This window comes from Schistocerca piceifrons, chromosome 4, assembly GCF_021461385.2.
Source record: "Schistocerca piceifrons isolate TAMUIC-IGC-003096 chromosome 4, iqSchPice1.1, whole genome shotgun sequence".
Classification (NCBI taxonomy): Eukaryota; Metazoa; Arthropoda; class Insecta; order Orthoptera; family Acrididae; genus Schistocerca; species Schistocerca piceifrons.
The window spans coordinates 316,523,016-316,546,413 of NC_060141.1; the positions used below are offsets into that span (position 1 = coordinate 316,523,016).

The following is a 23,398-nucleotide window of genomic DNA, read 5'->3' on the forward strand; positions in this document are numbered from 1 at the left end:
TTTTGGTAAGGAGGACGCAGTATGTTATCTTGGGAGGAGAGTCATCATCAGATGTAAAAGTAACTTTGGGTGTGCCCCGAGGAAATGATTTGAGACCCTCACTGTTCATTTTTTATATTAATGACCTTACAGACAATATTAATAGGAAAATCAAACTTTTTGCTGATGATGTAGTTATCTATAATGAGGTACTATCTATATCTGTATTGAAATACTATCTGAAAGAAGCTATATAAATATTCAGTCAAATCTTGATAAGATTTCGAAAGAGACTAGCAACTTGCTTTAAATGTACAGAAATGTAAAATTTTGCACTTCACAAAATGAAAAAAATAAATAAATAAATAAAATAGTATCCTTTGACTATAATATCAATGAGTCACTGTTGGAATGGACCAATTCTACAAATAGCCGAGAGTAACACTTTGTAGGGATTTGAAATGAAATGATTGTGTAGGTTCAGTTGTGGGTAAAGCAAGTGGTAGACTTCAGTTTATCGGTAGAATACGGGGGATGTGCAATCAATCTACAAAGGAGATTGCTTACAAATCAATCATGCGACAGGTTCTAGAATATTGCTGAAGTGTGTGGGACCTGTACTAGATAGGACTAACAGGAGATATTGAAAGTATACAGAGAAGGGTAGCATGAATGGTCACAGGTTTGTTTAATCCATGGGAGAGTGTCACAGAGATACTGAACGAAATAAACTGGATGACCCTTGAAGAGAGACGTAAACTATCTCGGGAAAGTCTGTTAACAAAGTTTGAAGAACTGGCTTTGAATGATTATTCCAGCAATATACTAAACACCCTATGTATCGCCCACATAGGGATCGTGCGGGTAAGATTAGAGTAATTACTGCATGCACACAAGCATTCAAACGATCACTCTTTCCACACTCCATATGTGAATGGAACAGGAAGAAACCCTAATAACTGATACAATAGGGTGTATCCTCTGCCATGACAACCTCTGGTTTGCAGAGTACAGATGCAGATGTCAATGTAGGTGCAATCAGATGATACCATCTGACATAGCTTTCTCCTACTCGCCATGTACTGCATCAGTCTGTCAATCTTCTTGACCCCTTCCAAATATGGGATGAGATTTCTCCTATAATCTAAGTTTGCCCCCTCCTCTTGTATTACTTCCCCCAGCATCACCATTTCCACAATATTATTGCCAGTTAGTTGATCCACTTAATCATTTACCATCCATTCTGTGACGTCCTCTACATCAACATCCTTACAGCCCGGTACATTTTTGAGCAACAAAATGATATCACAGTTTTCATCTTTACTCCACTTTCACACATGGATTCAAAGTTAAAATGACCACCTCCATGGTGAAAGAATTTTACAAGACCTTATAAATGATACGTTTAGAATCTCTTCCCCCGCTTTGGTCAACCATCTTATGACTTCTAGCAAGTCAATCCTCTTCAGAATGGCTACAAAGTTTTCATCATCATCAACCACTGATATCAACGAACTGAGAAGATAGTGGTGATACTATTTCTTTAGCATTTAAAGGAAGCCCTGGTCCATCAGCCGATAAAGAGCACTGACATTTGGTGGCAAAAATATGTCCATCTAAGTGTTTGTCACTGGCTGAATGTGAAGGTGCGTTATCAAGAAGCGGCAGAGCTTTCATTGGTAAACTGGTGTGTTTCAAATATTTCTCTTCGGCTTGTATGAAATCATTTTGGAACCAGGTTTTAAAGATTTCTGAATTCATCCATGTTGTCTTTTGATGAGAGCAATGTAGAGATAACGAATCCTGATTCTTCAGGTTTTTGAAAGCTCTAGATTTCTGTGATTTTCTTATTAATGTAAGTCTAAGCTTATGGTTCCCACTTTCATTACTACAAGCCAATATGGTAACTCATTCCTTGCTTTTATTGCATCCAAGTGCCACAGTTTCCTTCTTTGATGCATTTTTGCAGGGAGCATCATCTACAAGGGTTGACAGCATTGGTATGCGGCAGGTATTGGCTTGTTCTGTAGCCTCTTCTCTACAGCTCCAGTTAGTGGGAATCCTTAGCATTGAACAGTTGTGTTGTTACAGTGTAAAGTATGGTACTCTGCACAGACGGTCGGTCAAAGTGATTTAGGCAATGTGCAGTCATTGATTTCTTGACAGCAGAAGGCATCACCGCAAAGGAGATTCATCAGAGTATGAACGTAGTTTATGGTGATTGTGTTGATGTGAGTACTGTGCATCGTTGGGCGAGTATGTTTAAAGATGTTGATGCAGGAACATGTGACCTGCGTGATTAACGAAGAGTTGGACATCCTGTGACAGCAACCACCGAGTTTCACAAACAAAATGTTGACAGATTGATTCAGGACCATTGTCGCATCATTCAGAGAGAAACTGCAAGCACAATCAGCATTTCACAAGAATGTGTGGGTCACATTATTGCTTTGCTTTGCTATCAGAAGATCTGTGCACGATGGGTACTCCAGATGATTACTCCTGAAATGAAAGTGCACAGACTTGAAATTTGCCAGGAACTCTTCTCACATTACGAGAATGAAGGTGACGCATTTCCCCATTCAACTGTGACAAGAGACGAAACATAAGTCTATGGAATATTGACACATAGACTTGTCCCAGTAAAAGAAACTCAAGACGTAGCCCTCAGCTGGAAAAATCATGGCTACAGTGCTCTGGTACGCAGATGGTGTTATCCACGTTGATTTCCGTGATCGTGGAACAACAAATTCAGAAAGTTACATCACAACGCTGAGAATTCTGAAATGATGGTTAACAAGGGTCCAAAAGAAAAAGGGAAATGTTTTCCTTTAGCATGATAATGCCAAACCACACACTTTACATGCCACCACAGCAGAACTTAGAGAGACAAACTCACCACCGTACGGCATCCTCCATACAGTCCAGATTTAGCACCATCTGACTTCCATCTGTTCCCGAAAATGAAAGACGATCTGCGGGGACATCATTATGCTTCTGATGAAGACGTTGAGAGAACTGAGACTGTGGTTGTGGAAACGGAGTGTCAACTTCTTCCATGATGGCTTCAGAAAACTTGGCCATTGTTGGCAGAAATGTATCCAATTGCTGGTGATTATGTGGAAAAGTGAATACTGGTAATTAAATATCACATTCTGAGGATTAGTTCTGCATCTAAGTTATTAAAATAATCCCATCCAAACCCAATTAACGAAGGTGGAGGCATTACTTTTCATTCAACTCTCATAATTTAAACCACTCTCGTCGCAGGTGTACAAATGTTTGCTAGTAATACCCTCCTTGTCAATTAACTTTGAAAGATAGTCTTTAAACAATGGCAGCCAAATAATGGACAAACCTTTTCCTCTTAACTATTTATGCCACAAAAATAAAGCTTCAACCTTTTTACGCTTACCTTTCAACACTGTCTTCCTTACTTTTATTCCACTTCAACTACCTTGGAAAGCACACCACTATCAATTTCTGCTCAATTGCCCCCCCCCCCCCCCCACCCCAAACAGTAATTTTTCGTACCCATAACACCAAACCAACAGTTCTAGCTGCTACCCAAGAATTCAGTTACATTACAGCACATAGTTTCTGATCAGCAAGTACTACAAGTTTTTTTCATTTATCAACCATTTCCAACTCTTTAGTTAGAACACAGAGGACCGCACAGAATAACAATTTAACAATGGGCGCACTCTGGGCATCAGATATGCATCTGAAGAAACAAAGAACACAGGGTTGCCAGTAGAGATGCTTTCCATGGGTGTACATTCTTGGTTTGTGAGCACTGGAAGAGGGTATGTAAGCATCTTTCGTTGAAGACTGGTTCTGATAATTTATTCAGGAGTAACACTACAGTATGTACCTTAGAACTGTGACTCCAGGAGTGCTGGAGACACAAAAAGCAACCATACATTTTGAAAGGCCACATGCCATTTTAGCCAGCGCCCGCTTGCTAAAGCTCAGGAAAAGCACATTACGTACAATAAATTAATCCTCATTTCATCATGGAGAAGTATTATTATGATATTAATTAAGTAGGCCAGATTAAGTAAATCAGATACTACTGAGACCAAATAGACATGTGTCAGATAGTTAAGAATCTGATGTATTGTTGGTAATTGAATGGTTTCAAATAGACTGAGGTTTGGAAATGAGCTTCGGTGAAACAGCAATGATCAAAGATGATTGCTTTGGATTTTTAAAAGGATCAAGTGAATTTATGCTGTTGCAGGATGTGAAGAGTTGTTCACAGTGAGTACAGGCCACAAGATGTCATAGGTGAACTAATACAAAGTCAAGGGGGGACAGCTTCCGAGTCTTCAGGAATGCCTCTCGCATACAACCTATGAAAAGACTTGTGCAGGACAGGGCCATTCTGGTTCCTATAGTGGTCATCACGATTTATTTTTAGGTCGGCCCCCAAATATGAAGTAGTTGTGGGTATGGATGACGTTGGTTAGAGCGACAAATGAGATTTTAGCAAGAGTTTTAGCTGGGTAGAGAGTGGGCTAGTGTTCTAGAGCTAATAGATTTTGTATATGTGGGATGTTGATGTAGAGCAAGATTCCACTGATTATGAAAATGAGGGTTCGAGGTGGGAGAGCGATGGGAATGGATTTCACACATTCTACAAAGCAGTTTGCTTGTTTTACACATGACGGTTGGTTCTGTGGCATATGGAAGTGCTGAAGGGTTGAGTTGCATTCGTTAAGAGGTTTGAAGGCTGCTAGAATTGAATGGCTGAGGTGATTAATTTCGTGTATTTTGAGATGTAGGCAAAAGATGGGGATACATGGGGCACGAGAAGTAAGATGTTATATGGAAGGAGGTGTGAGACCTTTTTAAGTGTCCACTGTTTCAAGGATTTTCCGCATATGCAAGCAAAAAACGGGATCATTAGGAACAGTTTTGTATGTCAATATATCTGAAAGTTGATGAAGTACCTGTGCCACATACAATTTGTGGTCAAGTATCACAGTAGTGGAGTCTTTTACACAAGAAAAATTATGATAGTGGGTCTGGTTTCAGTTCATGGATAGCTCAGAACTTAGTTTAAGGTTTCAGTGAAATTTTTTTTCAGAAGGTCTGAGGTGGTACTGGAAGTGAACAATTCCTGGGATACATAGCAGTTTTGGATGAGGAGGACCCCTTTGAATAAACAAATGTAACATCACTACAGCTGTATACTCATGTACTAGTGTTTGTGTACATAGCTGTTACAGGTTTGATACATCGTATTCATTTTGCATCTCTCTTTTAGAATTGCTTGTAATGCTGATCACCACCACATCTCACACTTCAAAAGACAATGGTAGAGAAATTATTGAATCTATCATTTATAGTGAGTACAAGTATTAAACTTCAATAAACTTATGAAAGCATTCAATAAACCTCACATTATGTATTCTTTTATGAGTGTAAACATAATAAAAAACACAACTACATGATGTTTTCATAAACTAACTTATCTGAACAATTTTAGTGTGTCAACAACTTACCAATTACACTGCTCTTGTTCACAATTGGCATCATAACAGAAGGTTCTAGCATCAACCGACCTACACTACTTATTAAATCTAATATGCTGCCAACTCCCTTCTTGTAAATTTCCAGTAATTCATTTTCAAAGCTCCGATAAAGTGAAGGAAGTAGTGAGTATCTCCCCTCTGTGAGTAGCTTTTTGAAAACCTTCAGCTCCAGATCAGGACCCTGTGAAAACACACTCTTTGTAAGCATTGGATTTTACACGTTTTTCCATCTGCTGTGCTGGCAAAAAATGCAAACTAAATATAGCAAAAATAGTAACCAAAGAGAAGTGAAAGCTTCCTCCCACTGTGTGAATAAACCAGGCTGACTCTCCCCACAACCTCTGCAAATGTCAACACTGTCTGTCCTAATTCTGTCTCACATTGGGATCTTTCCATAACATTCCTTCTCATCACCAGTCAGTCCATTGAAAGGAGGAGGACAATATCAAAGATGATAATGAATTCAGATTACTGTAGCATCATACAGTTTTTATGAGTCATCAATTTATTTAGATCACCTGGATATATTGATATTTAGGGAAGCCCTCCAGCCAAAACCTGTGGGGAGGGCCAATCCTCCCAAACATTCATTTTCATTGCTGGAAAACAAACACTGGTGGAATATTGGTGCTATTCATAACAAAGAGCACTTAAAAGAGCATACAGTACTATGACAACAAGGAAAAAAATAACAAAATTTAGTTTTTATAAAGTCAGATTGCTAACTAACTGATATTAATGACTATTATTTAAAAATCTTTGTGCTACATCAGTGACTGCATATTCAAACATTAATTAATAAGCAAGAAATCAAATCCATACCAAAAGAACGTAACGTTAGGAGGAAGGATATGACATCAATGATGCCTGTTTCAGGATGTTCAGTGGCATGGTTATTAGTACCTTTGCTGAATATGAATATATACATGAATTTAGTAAAGAGGTCCAAAAACTTTGAGTCTCGTAGACTGAGCACTTTTTTTTTTCTTTTTCTTTTCAAGACCCCTGACTTTCACATATTGAATTTTTCCAATTTTATCAACTTAAAATGTGGTTTTTGTCAGCTGTTACACAGATATTCACTTTTATACACTGAGAAGCGAAAACATTATGACCACTGCCCACTGTACAAATTGGGTGCCTCCTCATGCCATTGTGGGCATATGACGCAGTAAGAAAAGTATGTAAGCCAAGCAGAGGTGGATGGTGATTACCCTAGCAAAGATATGCACTCCGAGTGGAGAAACCCACTGAGATAAGTGACTTTGCCAAAGGGCAGATTAGTATTACACAGAGTCTGAACAAGAAGCTTGGAAATGCCAAAGCTGGTCCAATTTTCACGAGCTACTGTCATGAGCATTTACGAAAAGTGGTGGGACAGTGAAACTACAACTAGGCACTAAGTGGCTGGATGTTCACGACTCTTCACAGAACATGGGGTTTGGAGGCTTGTCTGCACTGTAAAGCAGGGCAGATGGTGATCTGTGGCACCCCTGGTGAAAGAGCAAAATACTGGTGGACACACGTTTTGGAGCACACCATTCAGCGCACATTGTTGAACATGGGGCTCCACAGCAGACAACCCCTGCATGTTCACCCGTTGCCCCAATGACATCATCAATTACAACTGTAGTGGAGTTGGGATCATCGAGATTAGACCATGTATCACACATAGTAATCTAAGATAGCAGGTCAGCTGCAGACCACCTGCATCCATTCATGTTTGATGTCTTCGAAACACCATCATCTTTCAGTAGTGTAACTGTCTTTGTCTCAAAGCCAGAATCTTGCTACAGTGATTTGAGGAGCATGATAGTGAACTCACATTAAAATCTTGACCACCAAATTTGCCTGATGTGAATCCAATAGTTACCATTTGGGTCACTGTCGAGTGCCATCGCTGTGTAACCACATCAGCGGCCCATTACTTAGAAGAAGTACATGACTTGTGTGTACACACTTGGTGCCACGTAGCTCCATAAATTTCCCAGTGAACTGTAGAATCGATGATACACAGAATTGGTGACATACTGCATTACAAAGATGTTCCAATGAGCTATTATGCAGGTGGTCATAATGTTTTGGCTTGTCAGTGTAGGTTTAACTGCAGAAGTGTAGAGTGAAAAACTAAAACGTGTTAATTTTATATATTTGTTAACGTAATCAACACTAAATACAAATTTAGTAGAATTAATGCATAAATGCCTTTAATGGGAGCAATACACCTGATCTTTATTATTAGCAAATTTTCAACATTAGGCTCCAGTTTAGTAAGATTTATCCTCAAATCTCATTAGTCAGGGATTTCCAATCTGTTTTTTACGAAGATTGGCGACTGCACTAAAACTCCTTTCCACAACATATAAAGACACAAAGCTATCTAAAACTTTCTCACAGTAGTCCATACGCAGGTTAAGTAATAGGTATGTCTCCATGAAGCCAAAATTACTGATATCTCTTTCCAAACTGTATTCTAAGTTCTTTGTTAGTGCTTATCCCAATCAGTTGCTCTCATAATCTGTTTCTTAAACATTACTGTATGGAATGATAACTCACTGTGGTATTTCCAGAGCTAAAACACCCCCAAACAGTTCCAAAGTTTTTGAGTGCAGATCTTTCAAATTTTGAACAATGTTGAATCATCATCCCGGCTGTCTGTCTATGAAAAATTGGGAAACTGGGAAAATATGCATCATCCAATGTCTTGCTCTATTATATTCATTCTGGCAAGAAAATCTGAAATGATGGCCTATGTTTCTATTAAATTTAGTGTCACCTTGTAACCTCAAATTAACCTCATTAAATTTAGTACACAAACCTGTTAAATAAGCAATGTCTGCTTTCCACTTTATTAAATGTTCTTTTAATATTGGATCTTTACATGCAAAAACTGTATAATAGTATCAAAAAGTGAGAAAAATCTTGTCAAATACACACCTCTTGACAGCCAGATTACTTCAACTGTGCATATAACCCAGAATTCAACATGTTGCATTGATTAGTGCTTTAATGACAAATTGAAGCAACTGATGCAATCTTCTACAGATTTTTAGCAACAATGTTTTGTCAATGGATTATACATTGTATTGCAAACATCCCACATATATTTTGTTTTAAATTGCATACACCCACAATAGAGCGAAACATGCCAGGTGCTCCATCTGCTGCCACTGATATATCTGACAAAAGGATCACTTTTTCCATAAAATAACTGTTCAGAATAATAAATATTGAGTCATCTTTAGTGTCTTGTCACAGTTCTATACTGTTGATTAGTCCAGTTGTATGGAGAAATGTACTGTTCCCACGTAATCACACAAGATGTTTTCAATATCTTAATCATTTCATCAATGTGTCTTAGAACTGTGATGTTGCTCAAAGGAATTCTTTTGGGTACATCATAAGTAGGTTTGTGTAGAACAGTTTTTAAAATCCTTCAGTGACTGGAAAAACTAACTGTTCCCAGATACTACAAACCTTTTCCAGATTTTGCTATAAGCAGCAAGCCATTTTAAGACCTTGTAAACAATCATCGCCTGTGATATCGAAACGAACATAACGCCTACTGTGGGGTCTCTTTTGTAAGTTTTTCTTTAAGTATGGGGGGGGGGGAGAGGGCATTCAGTAAGTAAAGCAACACATTGTTTTTTCTTCTGAAAGTGATCCCAATACACAATATTATACCCCTCTTTTGGCTACGAAACCCTATTTTTCAACATAATCGCCATTCAATGTGACGGCCTCATGCCACCTTTATTGAGAGGGCCTCCATGCCCGCATGGTAGCCCTCTACTATTCGGCGTCTGAGCCAATGTATTGTTGCATCAATAACCTTCCCATCATCTACCACTGATTCCTTCATTAAGCCAAAAATATACAAGTCGGAAAATGCGAGACCTGGGCTATAAGGTGGACGAGGAAGAACAGGCCAATGTAGTTTTGTGAGTTGCACTGGTTGTGCAGACCCTCGTAAGGTCTTGCATTTTTATGGAGGAGGAAAAGTTCATTTGCATTTTTGCAGCAATGAAAATGGTGAAGTCTCTTTCTTTTTAATTTCCTAAGGGTAGCACAATACACTTAAGAGTTGATCGTTGCATCATGATGGAGGACATCAAACAGAATAACCCTTTCAGAGACCTGGAAGACCATCACCATGACTTTACCAGCTGAGGGTGTGGCTTTGAACTTTTTCTTCGGAGGAAAGGTGGTGTGGTACCACTCCAGGGATGGCAGTTTTGTTTCCAGTTCGATGTGATGAACTCATGTTTCATCATCTGGGACGATGTCTGACAAAAAATTGTCACGATCAGCCTCAAATTCCACAAGCAATTCCGCACAGATGATCCTTCATTGCTTTATATAGTCTTCTGTTATGTGAAAAGGAAACAGCAGGCACACACCTTTGAATACCCCAATTGGTGGATGAATGTGTCAGCACTACCAACAGACACACAGGGTTGTGCAGTGAGGCGTCTGTGATTCATCGATCACCTAAAATAAGAGTGTCCACACATTCGAACATTGCAGGAGTCACAGTTGTGTGTTGCCTGTCGCGCAAGATCAGACAGGTTTGCAAAACCTAGTTGCAATAATGACAGGCGCTTCACCCACTACTTACCATAGATAGTCCACTAAGAAATTGTCTAGGAAAGACTAGCAACATGGACAGGCAACAGAAGCACAAAGAGACAAATGATGGATAAGTCTAACAGACCACACAAGAGAGGGGGAAGAAGAGTCTAAAAGCAGGTAGGTTGAGGATTGGGCTGTACCATGGGGCTCAGACAGCTGCAGCCTGATCTGGGCAGAGGAGTCAACAAAGTATTGTAGAGATAGTGAAAGACAGTCTAGGAGTGCTGAAAGACAGTGAACAGCAGAGTCAAAAGGAGATGGTAGACTTTATATACGAACAAGTTAGTCTCATAAATGTCAAGAAATTTAATCAAAGGTTTAATTCTACATTTATGAAACTGTGTTTGCTATTTTCAATTTCTTCTCATGCTTATAAATTTTTACGTAGCAGTTCATTAATGAAAATTCCACATCCAAGCACTCTGCATAGGATATGCAGCGAATTTTATGTGAATCCATCTCATGAATGGCTTGGGGGAAGTAATGTCCTGTCCTATGCAAGACAGAAATTTCAATACTTGAACAGGTAGATGCCATGTTTCTTGACTTCCGCAAGGCGTTCGATACAGTTCCCCAGAGTCGTTTAATGAACAAAGTAAGAGCATATGGACTATCAGACCAATTGTGTGATTGGATTGAAGAGTTCCTAGATAACAGACTGCAGCATGTCATTCTCAATGGAGAGCAGTCTCCCGAAGTAAGAGTGATTTCAGGTGTGCCGCAGGGGAGTGTCATAGGACCGTTGCTATTCACAATATACATAAATGACCTTGTGGATGACATCGGAAGTTCACCGAGGCTTTTTGCACATGATGCTATGGTGTATCGAGAGGTTGTAACAATGGAAAATTGTACTGAAATGCAGGAGTATCTGCAGCGAATTGACGCATGGTGCAGGGAATGGCAATTTAATCTCAATGTAGACAAGTGTAATGTGCTGCGAATACATAGAAAGATAGATCCCTTATCATTTAGCTACAAAATAGCAGGTCAGCAACTGGAAGCAGTTAATTCCATAAATTATCTGGGCGTACGCATTAGGAGTGATTTAAAATGGAATGATCATATAAAGTTGATCGTCGGCAAAGCAGATGCCAGACAGATTCATTGGAAGAATCCTAAGGAAATGCAATCCGAAAACAAAGGAAGTAGGTTACAGTATGCTTGTTCGCCCACTGCCTGAATACTGCTCAGCAGTGTGGGATCCGTACCAGATAGGGTTGATAGAAGAGAGAGAGAAGATCCAACGGAGAGCAGCGTGCTTCGTTACAGGATCATTTAGTAATCGCGAAAGCATTACGGAGATGATAGATAAATTCCAGTGGAAGACTCTGCAGGAGAGACGCTCAGTAGCTGGGTACGGGCTTTTGTTGAAGTTTCGAGAACATACCTTCACCGAAGAGTCAAGCAGTATATTGCTCCCTCCTACCTATATCTCGCGAAGAGACCATGAGGATAAAATCAGAGAGATTAGAGCCCACACAGAAGCATACCGACAATTCTTCTTTCCACGAACAATACGAGACTGGAATAGAAGGGAGAACCGATAGAGGTACTCAGGGTACCCTCCGCCACACACCGTCAGGTGGCTTGCGGAGTATGGATGTAGACGTCGATGTCAATGTTGTTTTGAGTGTAGATGAAATTCATCTAAATTCTTATTTGGAATATAAAGGAGGTAGTGTTTTGGGCATGTCATATAACTCGGAACATGCTACAAATTCAGCGTTTGTACTTATGTTGCAGAGTGTCAAGTCTGTGTACAGGGATGTTGTTCACATTTTACCGGTGAAAACCACTTCATCTAATGTATTATATGATGTGCTACTGGCCATAATAAATGACCTTGAATTAATAGGTTATAGGGTTTTTTGTGTGGTAACTGACAACAACAAAATCAATAGCAAAAACCATGTCCATGTTTTCTGTGGATAAAACTGTTAATATAGTTTTTAAACATCCATCTGATCCTAATCGCCCACTTTTCTTTTTAATTGATGCCATACACATTGTTAAATGCATTAGAAATGTGTGGTTGAACCAGAAACAATGATGGTAAAGATATGTTTTATCCTCAGTTTCCAGTCAGAAAAGAAGTGGAAGAAAATAAGTTTTCTGTAGCATCTTTTAAAACGCTGAAACAGATTTATGACATAGATTCCAGTTCTTTAGTAAAATATTGTCACACATTGTCTCTCAAATCGCTTTGCCCTACATTGTTAGAAAAACAGAGCATGGAACTAGTGTTGCAGATATTCAATCGACATGTGTTAGAGGGCCTTGAGGTAGCTAGTGATAAATTTGATTTGAGACATGCACCATCAACAGCAGAATATATTCAAATAATAACAAAATGTCACCAATGTGAAATCAGTGATTAAAGGGAAACATAAGCAGAATCCTTATATGGATCCATTGACAACTGATAGTGTTTCTATGCAATTTTTGCTAGATTTTCTAGACTGGCTTGACGTGTGGAAAGCAAAGGGTCTGTCAAGTGGGTTTCTCTCAAAAGAAACATTTTTTTCTGTTCAGCATACAGCATATGCCATTGTAGAAATTGCTCAATATTGTACTGAAGAGCTAAGTATGAGCTATTTACTGACAGCCAAGCTTCAAACAGATGTGCTTGAGCGGCGTTTTGGAAAGTATAGACAGCTTGCAGGTTCCAATATAATGTTTCAGCGACAAGTCTATGAAGCAGAAAAGAAGTTTCGAATTAAAGTGTAATGCCTTTAGTTTTATGTTCTCCTGCCTATGGCAATATCACAGTAGGGGCCATAAAAATTTTATGTTTTCCGAAGTTGAAGAAACAGACACATTAGACATAGAATTCAGTGTAAATGCAGATGATGTTCTTTCAGTGAAAGATATTGCAACGTCTTTAACTTTCATTGCAGGCTACTGTGCTCTTGCAGTGATTAAGAAGCTGAAGTGCGAGAGTTACCTTAATGAAATTGTGATTGAAAAGGAGTTGCCAGTAAACTAACATTTTAGTTTGATACAAAGACTTGACCATGGGGGACTAAAATACCCATCAGACACTATTTTAAATATGATTGTCTACACTTATATTGTCGTCAGCAAACTTCTCAAAGAACATGAAAGAGATTTTCTTGCCTGTACGAATAAACGTGCTATTGCCTGTGCAGTAGCACTTGCTACTCTTCAAGAAAATGACTTTTTATTAATTGATGGGCTATGCTGCAATGGACATTCATTCCAGGCAATAATGAAAAGTGTTGTTTGGGTTGGTGTCAACATATTTTTAAATAACCACTGTAAAAAGGTTAATGGAAAAAAAATTCAAAAAACAATCAGCGAAAACTGCAAACTCTTACGACATAATTTTGAAATCTTTATCTTACATTCTTTTTAAATCATTAATACAAAACTTGTCATCAGTAATACTGCCACATCAACAAATGCCTCTTAAGCTGAACTACTTAGGTTAATCTGAAACTAGTCAAGCAATAAAACTTACCAAATTGCAACTTATGGCTGAGAGTTTTTATAAATATTTTAATATATAGTTGATAACAGCTATCAACAGTGATAGCCTAACTTGAAATTTTTATCAAAGATATTAATCTTTAACATAAAGAATCTTACACTAATTCTTTCTCAGTTGAAGTTTGGGTGGTGAATGATACAGGGGGGAGGGGAGGGGGGATGGCAGGCAGAGAGGACCAATAGTAATCTTTTTATAGTATGTGAAACCTAAAAATCATTTCACTTGGTTTTCCAAGTATGGCTTAAACCACTTCTTTGCAGCATGTCTTATTCATAGTATTTCTAATTTGTGTAATAAAGTTATGTGGCCCAACATGCCACAGGCCTTTGATGAAGCCAAGACAATACCATTTTGATAACCTTATTTTATTATTTGGAAAATAACTTACACAAACTGTGCTGTAGCAGACTCCACTTCTTTTGTAAACAAGGTTAATTTGTTCTGTTGATTAATTATAGTTCCCATTCTTCTAAAAACCTTTTCTTTTGTAAATCATGTTTGTGAATATTTTACTACCATTACAAACGGAGAAGCTGGTAGGGGAGGGCTTTGCAGTACTTTCATGGCCTTCTTTGTGTATGATGATTGGCAGGTCTCCTCATCTAATAGTAATGTAATTGTGGAATAGCTCTCACTTCTCTTGCAAGCACTAATCCTCAGGCTCACTAATGACTGAGCTCTTTAAATAGATGCTTGCTCTGTACCATAAAGTGCCTTCTTGTTGGCTCATCTTCGCTGAGAAGGAAAACATTTGGGGTGGACTGTCAGATATGCCCTTTGTTGGCTTTTTGAATATCTTTGTTTATAAAAGAATATTCAAAAAACTTAAGCCTATCACAATTGCTTTTCACTCACCTGATCTAATTAATGTGTCCAGATCCAACTTATGCATTACTGATCATATTCCGACACCACTTGACACATTTTTGCCACATAACATAAACTTACAGATGGTAATTACTTGCAATTTACAGAGTGATCTAATATAATGTCTATATGCATTGCCATTTTTCTACTACAGTGCTTTCATATTCATTCCTCCTACACAAAACTTTATGGTGCAGTGTTTTATTTGTATTCTTTTAGTGTCCCAGTTACTTAAAGACCTTCCATTACTACCCTGGAGATTATAAAATAGCAATTTATTAATTAATGTTATTCAAACTTTATCATTATTACTCCTGAAATTATGAAACTTCTGTCTCAAGAATGTGCTTTTTGTTAATGTTTTGACTTTGTGTCCAAAAGTCTTAATTATTTTGTACCTACATAATATTCATGCAGTACGTCTATAATTTTCTATTGTGAACCAATATAATCTAAAATTTCTCTCACTCCATGTGTTAGTGATTACTGACAACAAGAGTATATGGAAGATGAATACAAGAAATAAATAAATTCATTCATACACAGAATTTTTTATTTTCATTTGCATTCATTCATATCAGCATGATCAGTAGATGCAACTTGTGTTCCACTTCTAAACAATTAAACTGTTCCTAATAGTTTATCAGTATATATATTTTGGAATGATGATTTGTTAATGTATTGCAACTAAATAGAGCTGAACCACCACCCCCACCCCTTTCCCCCCAACTTATGGAAGGATGAAGAATCTAAGCCACTGGTCAGTGCAGCTCAAATGCGATGCCAAATGTAGGTAAGTGTGCATTTTTCACAATTATTTAATCACAGGTCACATCACTTCATAAAACTTCTCAACAGATGAAATGAAAGCTTACTTCATAACTGAGATTTATTTACATGTAATTCATGCAAACAGTTTGTTTCAAATGTATATATTTCTAAGTATAGGAACATTCTTTCTTCAAAGGTATTCAGTTTAGAGCAGGGAAATTCTAACCTGGTAATTTGTATTTTGAGACCTTATATAATTTGAGGACGTCGTTATCAGGAGAAAGAAAACTGGCGTTCTACGGATCGGAGCGTGGAATGTCAGATCCCTTAATCGGGCAGGTAGGTTAGAAAATTTAAAAAGGGAAATGGATGGGTTAAAGTTAGATATAGTGGGAATTAGTGAAGTTCAGTGGCAGGAGGAACAAGACTTCTGGTCAAGTGAATACAGGGTTATAAATACAAAATCAAACAGGGGTAGTGCAGGAGTCGGTTTAATAATGAATAAAAAAATAGAAGTGCGGGTAAGCTACTACAAACAGCTTAGTGAACGCATTATTGTGGCCCAGATAGACACGAAGCCCACACCTACTACAGTAGTACAAGTTTATATGCTAACTAGCTCCGCAGATGACAAAGAAACTGAAGAAATGTATGATGAAATAAAAGAAATTATTCAGATAGTGAAGGGAGACGAAAATTTATTAGTCATGGGTGACTGGAATTCGGTAGTGGGAAAAGGGAGAGAAGGAAATGTAGTAGGTGAATATGGATTGGGGCTAAGAAATGAAAGAGGAAGCCGCCTGACAGAATTTTGCACAGAGCACAACTTAATCATAGCTAACACTTGGTTCAAGAATCATGAAATTAGGTTGTATAAATGGGAGAAGCCTGCAGATACTGTCAGGTTTCAGATAGATTACATAATGGTAAGACAGAGATTTATGAACCAGGTTTTAAATTGTAAGACATTTCCAGGGGCAGATGTGGACTCTGACCACAATCTATTGGTTATGAACTGTAGATTAAAACTGAAGAAACTGCAAAAAGGTGAGAATTTAAGGAGATGGGACCTGGATAAACTGACTAAACCAGAGATTGTACAGAGTTTCAGGGAGAGCATAAGGGAACAATTGACAGGAATGGGGGAAAGAAATACAGTAGAAGAAGAATGGGCAGCTTTGAGAGATGAAGTAGTGAAGGCAGCAGAGGACCTAGTAGGTAAAAAGATGAGGGCTAGTACAAATCTTTGTGTAACAGAAGAAATACTGAATTTAATTGATGAAAGGAGAAAATATAAAAATGCAGTAAATGAAGCAGCAAAAAAGAATACAAAGATCTCAAAAACGAGATCGACAGGAAGTGCAAAATGGCTAAGCAGGGATGGCTACAGGACAAATGTAAGGATGTAGAGGCTTATCTCACTAGGGGTAAGATAGATACTGCCTACACGAAAATTAAAGAGACCTTTGGAGAAAAGAGAACCACTTGTATGAATATCAAGAGCTTTGATGGAAACGCAGTTCTAAGCAAAGAAGGGAAAGCAGAAAGGTGGAGGGAGTATATAGAGGGCCTATACAAGGGCAATGTACTTGAGGACAATATTATGGAAATGGAAGAGGATGTAAATGAAGATGAAATGAGAAATACGATACTGCGTGAAGAGTTTGACAGAGCACTGAAAGACCTGAGTGGAAACAAGGCCCCGGGAATAGACAACATTCCATTAGAACTACCGACGGCCTTGGGAGAGCCAGTCCTGACAAAACTCTACCATCTGGTGAGCAAGGTGTATGAGACAGGCGAAATACCCTCAGACTTCAAGAAGAATATAATAATTCCGATCCCAAAGAAAGCAGGTGCTGACAGATGTGAAAATTACCGAACAATCAGTTTAACAAGTCACGGATGCAAAATACTAACGCGTATTCTCTACAGGCGAATGGAAAAACTGGTAGAAGCTGCCCTCAGGGAAGATCAGCTTGGATTCCATAGAAATATTGGAACACGTGAGGCAGTACTGACCCTACGACTTATCTTAGAAGCTAGATTAAGGAAAGGCAAACCTACGTTTCTAGCATTTGTAGACTTAGAGAAAGCTTTTGACAATGTTGACTGGAATACTCTCTTTCAAATTCTGAAGGTGGCAGGGGTAAAATACAGGGAGCGAAAGGCTATTTACAATTTGTACAGAAACCAGATGGCAGTTATAAGAGTCGAGGGGCACGAAAGGGAAGCAGTGGTTGGGAAGGGAGTGAGACAGGGTTGTAGCCTCTCCCCAATGTTGTTCAATCTGTATATTGAGCAAGCAGTGAAGCAAACAAAAGAAAAATTCGGAGTAGGTATTAAAATCCATGGAGAAGAAATAAAAACTTTGAGGTTCGCCAATGACATTGTAATTCTGTCAGAGACAGCAAAGGACTTGGAAGAGCAGTTGAATGGAATGGACAGTGTCATGAAAGGAGGATATAAGATGAACATCAACAAAAGCAAAACGAGGACAATAGAATGTAGTCAAATTAAGTCGGGTGATGCTGAGGGAATTAGATTAGGAAATGAGACACTTAAAGTAGTAAAGGAGTTTTGCTATTTGGGGAGCAAAATAACTGATGATGGTCGAAGTAGAGAGGATATAAAATGTAGACTGGCAATGGCAAGGAAAGCGTTTCTGAAGAAGAGAAATTTGTTAACATCGAGTATAGATTTAAGTGTCAGGAAGTCGTTTCTGAAAGTATTTGTATGGAGTGTAGCCATGTATGGAAGTGAAACATGGACGATAACTAGTTTGGACAAGAAGAGAATAGAAGCTTTTGAAATGTGGTGCTACAGAAGAATGGTGAAGATTAGATGGGTAGATCATACAACTAATGAGGAGGTATTGAATAGGATTGGGGAGAAGAGAAGTTTGTGGCACAACTTGACTAGAAGAAGGGATCGGTTGGTAGGACATGTTCTGAGGCATCAAGGGATCACCAATTTAGTATTAGAGGGCAGCGTGGAGGGTAAAAATCGTAGAGGGAGACCAAGAGGTGAATACACTAAACAGATTCGGAAGGATGTAGGTTGCAGTAGGTACTGGGAGGTGACGAAGCTTGCATAGGATAGAGTAGCATGGAGAGCTGCATCAAACCAGCCTCAGGACTGAAGACCACAACAACAACATAATTTGAATACATAGATTTAAATTTAGTTAACTTAAGGAGAAAAGAGAATTCATTGGAATTTGTATTGGCCTACTAAAACTTTCTGGCAATACGATTACATACTCACCTTGAGCCAGTGAGATTTCCTTACTGGAAAGAAAGTTTCTTAGGCAAAGGCACACCAACTGAGAAGAGAGATCATCTCACTCATTAGAACTGCATTTCATTTAAAACTATTAACACGAGAAATTTCTTTAAATTTTAAAAAAGCATGAATACAAGGTTGCTGAATGGTGGACTAAAACATATGTAGAACATTTCTTTCATGGCAGTGTTGGTTTTTGAAACGACTCATACAACTGCTTATTACCAATGCCCCTCTATAGGGGGTGCTGTTATAATTCAACCACTATTTGCCCAATTTTCATGTTTCTTTTTTAATTCACAGGAATATCATCCGACCAGGTTTGGAAATAGATTTTGCTACATAAGGAATAAGCAGCGGCATTAACAGTGAACAATGTCCATAAAATGTTAGCCTCCAGTGTGCTACTTTGCAAAATGCCGTCCACACTATTAGACCTGCGTCAGAATGATGCAATATTTAACTGGGGGGGGGGGGGGGGGGGGACCCTAATAGAAAGTCCATGAGAGCATACAAGAAGCTTTCGTGGGTGGCTTTCAATCAAAATTTTTGTCATTAAAAGTCGTCTTCCACAGCAACTACAAAACGGAAGAATGGTGAATGATGGTCAGCCATATAAGATAAATATATACTGTTGCAGACGTTTAGTTAGGCCTTTTCGAGATTTACAATTTATACTACAGCACTTACAGTTTAGGAATGGTATTGCAAAAGAGCACACTGGCGGCAAACACTTTCACTTTGTATAGCTGACGATCTTTGAACGGCTAACCAGACTGTCATCAAACAAGTTGTGACAATCCCCATTAAAGCAACGTTAAAATAAAATAAAATCAAACAATGGAAAATCCATGATGGAATGTAACAATAACAGAATAAAATAAAATAAACTACAATGAAGTGGGTCCATTCATTTGGGAGTTTTGATGCCTCAGATAGTGTAAATTATTACAGCCACTTTTTTTGTCGGGGCCAAAAGGTATGCAGAAATAAGTTACAGACAAAGGAACCGGGTCATTTCAGAAAGGAAATCTTGTAATTCATGAGAGAGGTACATCAGATTTCTTTACGAATTTTCGTCGCCCAGATCCCTTTACAATCTACTGCTACGGCCAAACGGACTGCGAGCAATGGCACCAGACACTGTGCGTGACGTCACTGAGCGGGTGCACAGGCTTTCCTCTATAGGTGGTGCCGATTGTACGCTTGCAAACTATAACCTCTCTGGCCATTAAATCCTGACCAATTGAAATTCTGCACTTGGTTATTTTGATATCCTTACCTGAATTTTTGTCTGCTTCTGTTACCAAATTAGTTCCTGTTGGTATTGCTGTGAGGGGGATATGGCTGCCAACCACGTTGGTTGTTATTGCCATTTCCACTGTTTTGTTCACTGTCACTTTGTGGTTGCGCAGGTCTCTCTTCACAGATAAAATAAATGGAATCAAGAACGGAGAGGAAATTCTCTATATTGTGCCCAGGAGTGGTCATTAATTTGTCATGTACGTTAACCGGTAATTGGCTTTTCAAAAATTTTAGGAAATTTACATGTATCTCGGGTTTGTCCAGTAATGGGTTTTATTTAGATACTTTATAAAATATCTTCCGAGACCCCCCGCCCCCCTGTCTCCTGCTAACTGGCACCAAGTTAAACGCTTCGTGCCTCACACTCTCTTTTACTGCAATGGAGCAGAACTTGTCTAGGCATGACCTTTTACACTGTTCATAAATGTGGCATTTTTCTGCCATATCAGTGGCCCACAGCAAGATGTCACTTTGTGTATAAACTAGCACAAAGCGTATCTTCAAGAGATAGGAAGAACCAGAAGAATGACACAAGGACAACAAATACTACCATGGACAAAACAGGAAAAGAAAACTACAGAGAGAAGCAAGGAACAGGTAGAAGGGGTAAAAACAAGAGAGCAGATGACCGTGGCTGGCTGACCACTGAATAAAAAGGAAAAGCCAATCACTCTGCGACACATTTAAAACATCCATCCTAAAAGCATTAGAGTGGAGAACATAAAGGGAAAAAGGACATGCGCTAAAACTTATATAGAATGATAAAACCCACCATCACATATAAAACGTAAAACTAAATTAGCTGATGAGGTGTTGTCAGCTAAAATTAATGGCAGCTCACCAAGATGTGGGCCACTGTCAGCCAGGCGACACACCGACACTGAGGTGGGTCATCATGGTGCAGGAAATAGCCGTGTGTCACCCAGGCGTGGCCACTACGGAATGGCGGAGAACCACATAGTCCCTACGAGAGGCCCGCAGGAGGACTGCCACACATTTGTAGTCTCCTTAATGGCACGCAGATTGTTGTGTGTGCTTAGGTTATTTCACATTGTCTCCCAAAGCTGCAAAACCTTGCAGCGTAGTACTGAACGCATGTCAGCTGCAGATAAGACGATCCCCATAAGAGGTTTCCATGTAGCCTTTTTGGCCAGCGTGTCGGCAAGTTCGTTGCTAGGGATGCCGACGTGACCTGCCGTCCAGACACCACTGAATGACTGGACCGTTCCCGGGCATAGATGGACTCCTGTATGGTCGCTACAAAAGGATGACGAGGGTAGCACTGGTCGATAGCTTGTAGGTTGCTCAAAGAGTAAGTACACAGAAGAAATGACACCCCAGGGCATGAACGGAAGTGCTCAAGAGAACGAGATACAGCCACCAGCTCGGTAGTGAAAACGTTGCACCCAATGTAAAGTAAAGTAAAGTAATGCTGTTCAATATGTCCTCGATGCACATACGTGAAGCCGACGTGAGCATCAGCCATCGAGCCGTCCGTGTAAACCAGTTAGTGTCCTCCTCATTCCTACATGTCAAGAATTGAGAGGAAGTGGCAGTGGAGAGCCGGGGGTTAACTGAGTCCTTAGAGCCATGTGAAAGGTCCAGGCGAAGACGCGGCCTAGGTGTACACCATGGAGGTGTACGTGAATGGACCGCAAGTATAGGTGGTAAAGGCAAGGACTCTAGTTCAGAGAGAAGGAATCGGTCACGAACTGCAATTGGAAGCCCTGATGACCTGGGCTGTCAATGCAGCAGATTAGCCGCCGTGGGTAGGAAAATGAGATGGTGAATCGGATGCGCAGGAGAACTCCGAACGTGGGCAACATAACTGGCCAGCAGTTGTGCATGTCTAACCTGCAATGGAGGAACCCCAGCCTCCACAAGTACGCTGGTCACCAGACTCGTCCTAAAAGCTTCTGTCGCTAGGCAAATGCCACAGTGGTGCACTGGGTCGAGTAAACGCAATGCTGAGGGAGCTGCCGAACCATAAACCAGACTCCCATAGTCAAGGCAGGATTGAACAAGGGCTCTGTAGAGCTGCAGCAGTGTAGAGCCATCTGCACCCCAGTTGATGTTGCTCAGGCAGCGGAGAGCATCGAGGTGATGCCAGCACTTACACTTAAGCTGTTGAAGATGAGGAAGCCAAGTCAATCGGGTGTCGCATACCAGTCCTAAGAATCGATATGTCTCCACTACATTGAGTGAATAGTCATTAAGGTAAGGTTCTGGTTCTGGATGAACGGTAAGACATTGACAGAAGTCCATAACGCACGACTTTGTGGCCAAAAACAGGAAACAGTGGGCTAGAGCCCACGAGGAACACCCGTGGGGTCTGGTACCCGAAAACATGTTTCATCTTTGCCCAGACTTGAGAACGTGACGAATGGCATCCAATGGTCGAGACTTATTTCGCCTAACACTCCTGCTTCCATCGTTTGATAAGTTGGCGAACACGGGCACGAAGCCGTTTAAAGGCTACGAGGTGCTCCACGGAAGGGTACCACTTATACCACTGTAGAGCTCGTCGACACTCCTTAATTGCCTCAGTGTCTTCCAGCGACTACCAAGGGACTACCCTTCCCTGGGGGCACCCTAAAGAGGGAGGGATTGTGTTTTCTGCCACAGAAACAATTGTTGTAGTCACCTGCTCAACCGTCACATCGATGTTCCCAAGTGCGGGAGACTCAACGATGACAGCAGAGGTGAAAGTTTCCCAGTCCGCCTTGTTTAAAGCCCATCGGGGCAGGTATCTGGGGGCCTGATGCCGGGGCAGTGATAGGAAGATGGGACAGTGGTCACTACCACACAGGTCATCATGTGCTCTCCAGTGGATAGATGAGAGGAGTCCTGGGCTGCAGATTGATAAATCAATGGCCAGGTAACTACAACGAGCCGCAATGAAATGTGTGGTGGCTCCAATGGCATGGAATTGTGTGTCTTAAAATCTCCCAAAAGTAGGAAAGGTTTACAGAGTTGATCAATCGGCGCAGCTGATACATTCAGGGGTACTGCACAATCTGGAGGAAGATATTCATTGCAGACAGTTATTTCCTGCTTCGTCCTTATTCTGACAGCCACAGCTTCAAGAGGGGTCTGAAGGGGCACAGTTTCACTGCAGACTGCGTTTAGGACATAAACACAAACTCCACCTGACACTCGATTATAGTCGCTATGGTTCCTGTAATATCCCTTACAGCTGCGGACAGCAGGGGTCCTCATTGCTGGGAACCATGTTCCCTGGAGGGCAATGCAGAAAGCAGGTGTAAAGCTTAACAGTTGCTGTAGCTCAGCCAGCTGGTGGAAAAAACCGCCGCAATTCCACTGGAGGATGACATCATGAGACTGGGAAGGCATGGAACATTCAATGAGGCAGTTTACGCCTCAGGGTCACCTGCTGCCACCAACTTATTGCCTGAGCAGTCTATAACCAATGTGTCTGAGGGTCCGGCAAGATCTAGGTCCTCAGTGGATGCCAAAATCTCCACCTTATCCCCAGATGCACAGC

General features: G+C 40.0%; 1 protein-coding gene across 2 annotated transcripts in view; it reads right to left on the bottom strand.

Annotated features, from left to right (window-relative positions):
• Positions 1 to 23,398, bottom strand: part of LOC124795523 (anaphase-promoting complex subunit 5) — a 137,744-nt gene that overhangs the window by 65,027 nt on the left and 49,319 nt on the right. For both annotated transcript variants that reach the window (XM_047259594.1, XM_047259593.1), the window contains one exon: positions 5,490 to 5,700. In XM_047259594.1, the coding sequence (XP_047115550.1) occupies positions 5,490 to 5,700 (211 nt within the window). The remainder of the gene's footprint in view (positions 1 to 5,489; positions 5,701 to 23,398) is intronic.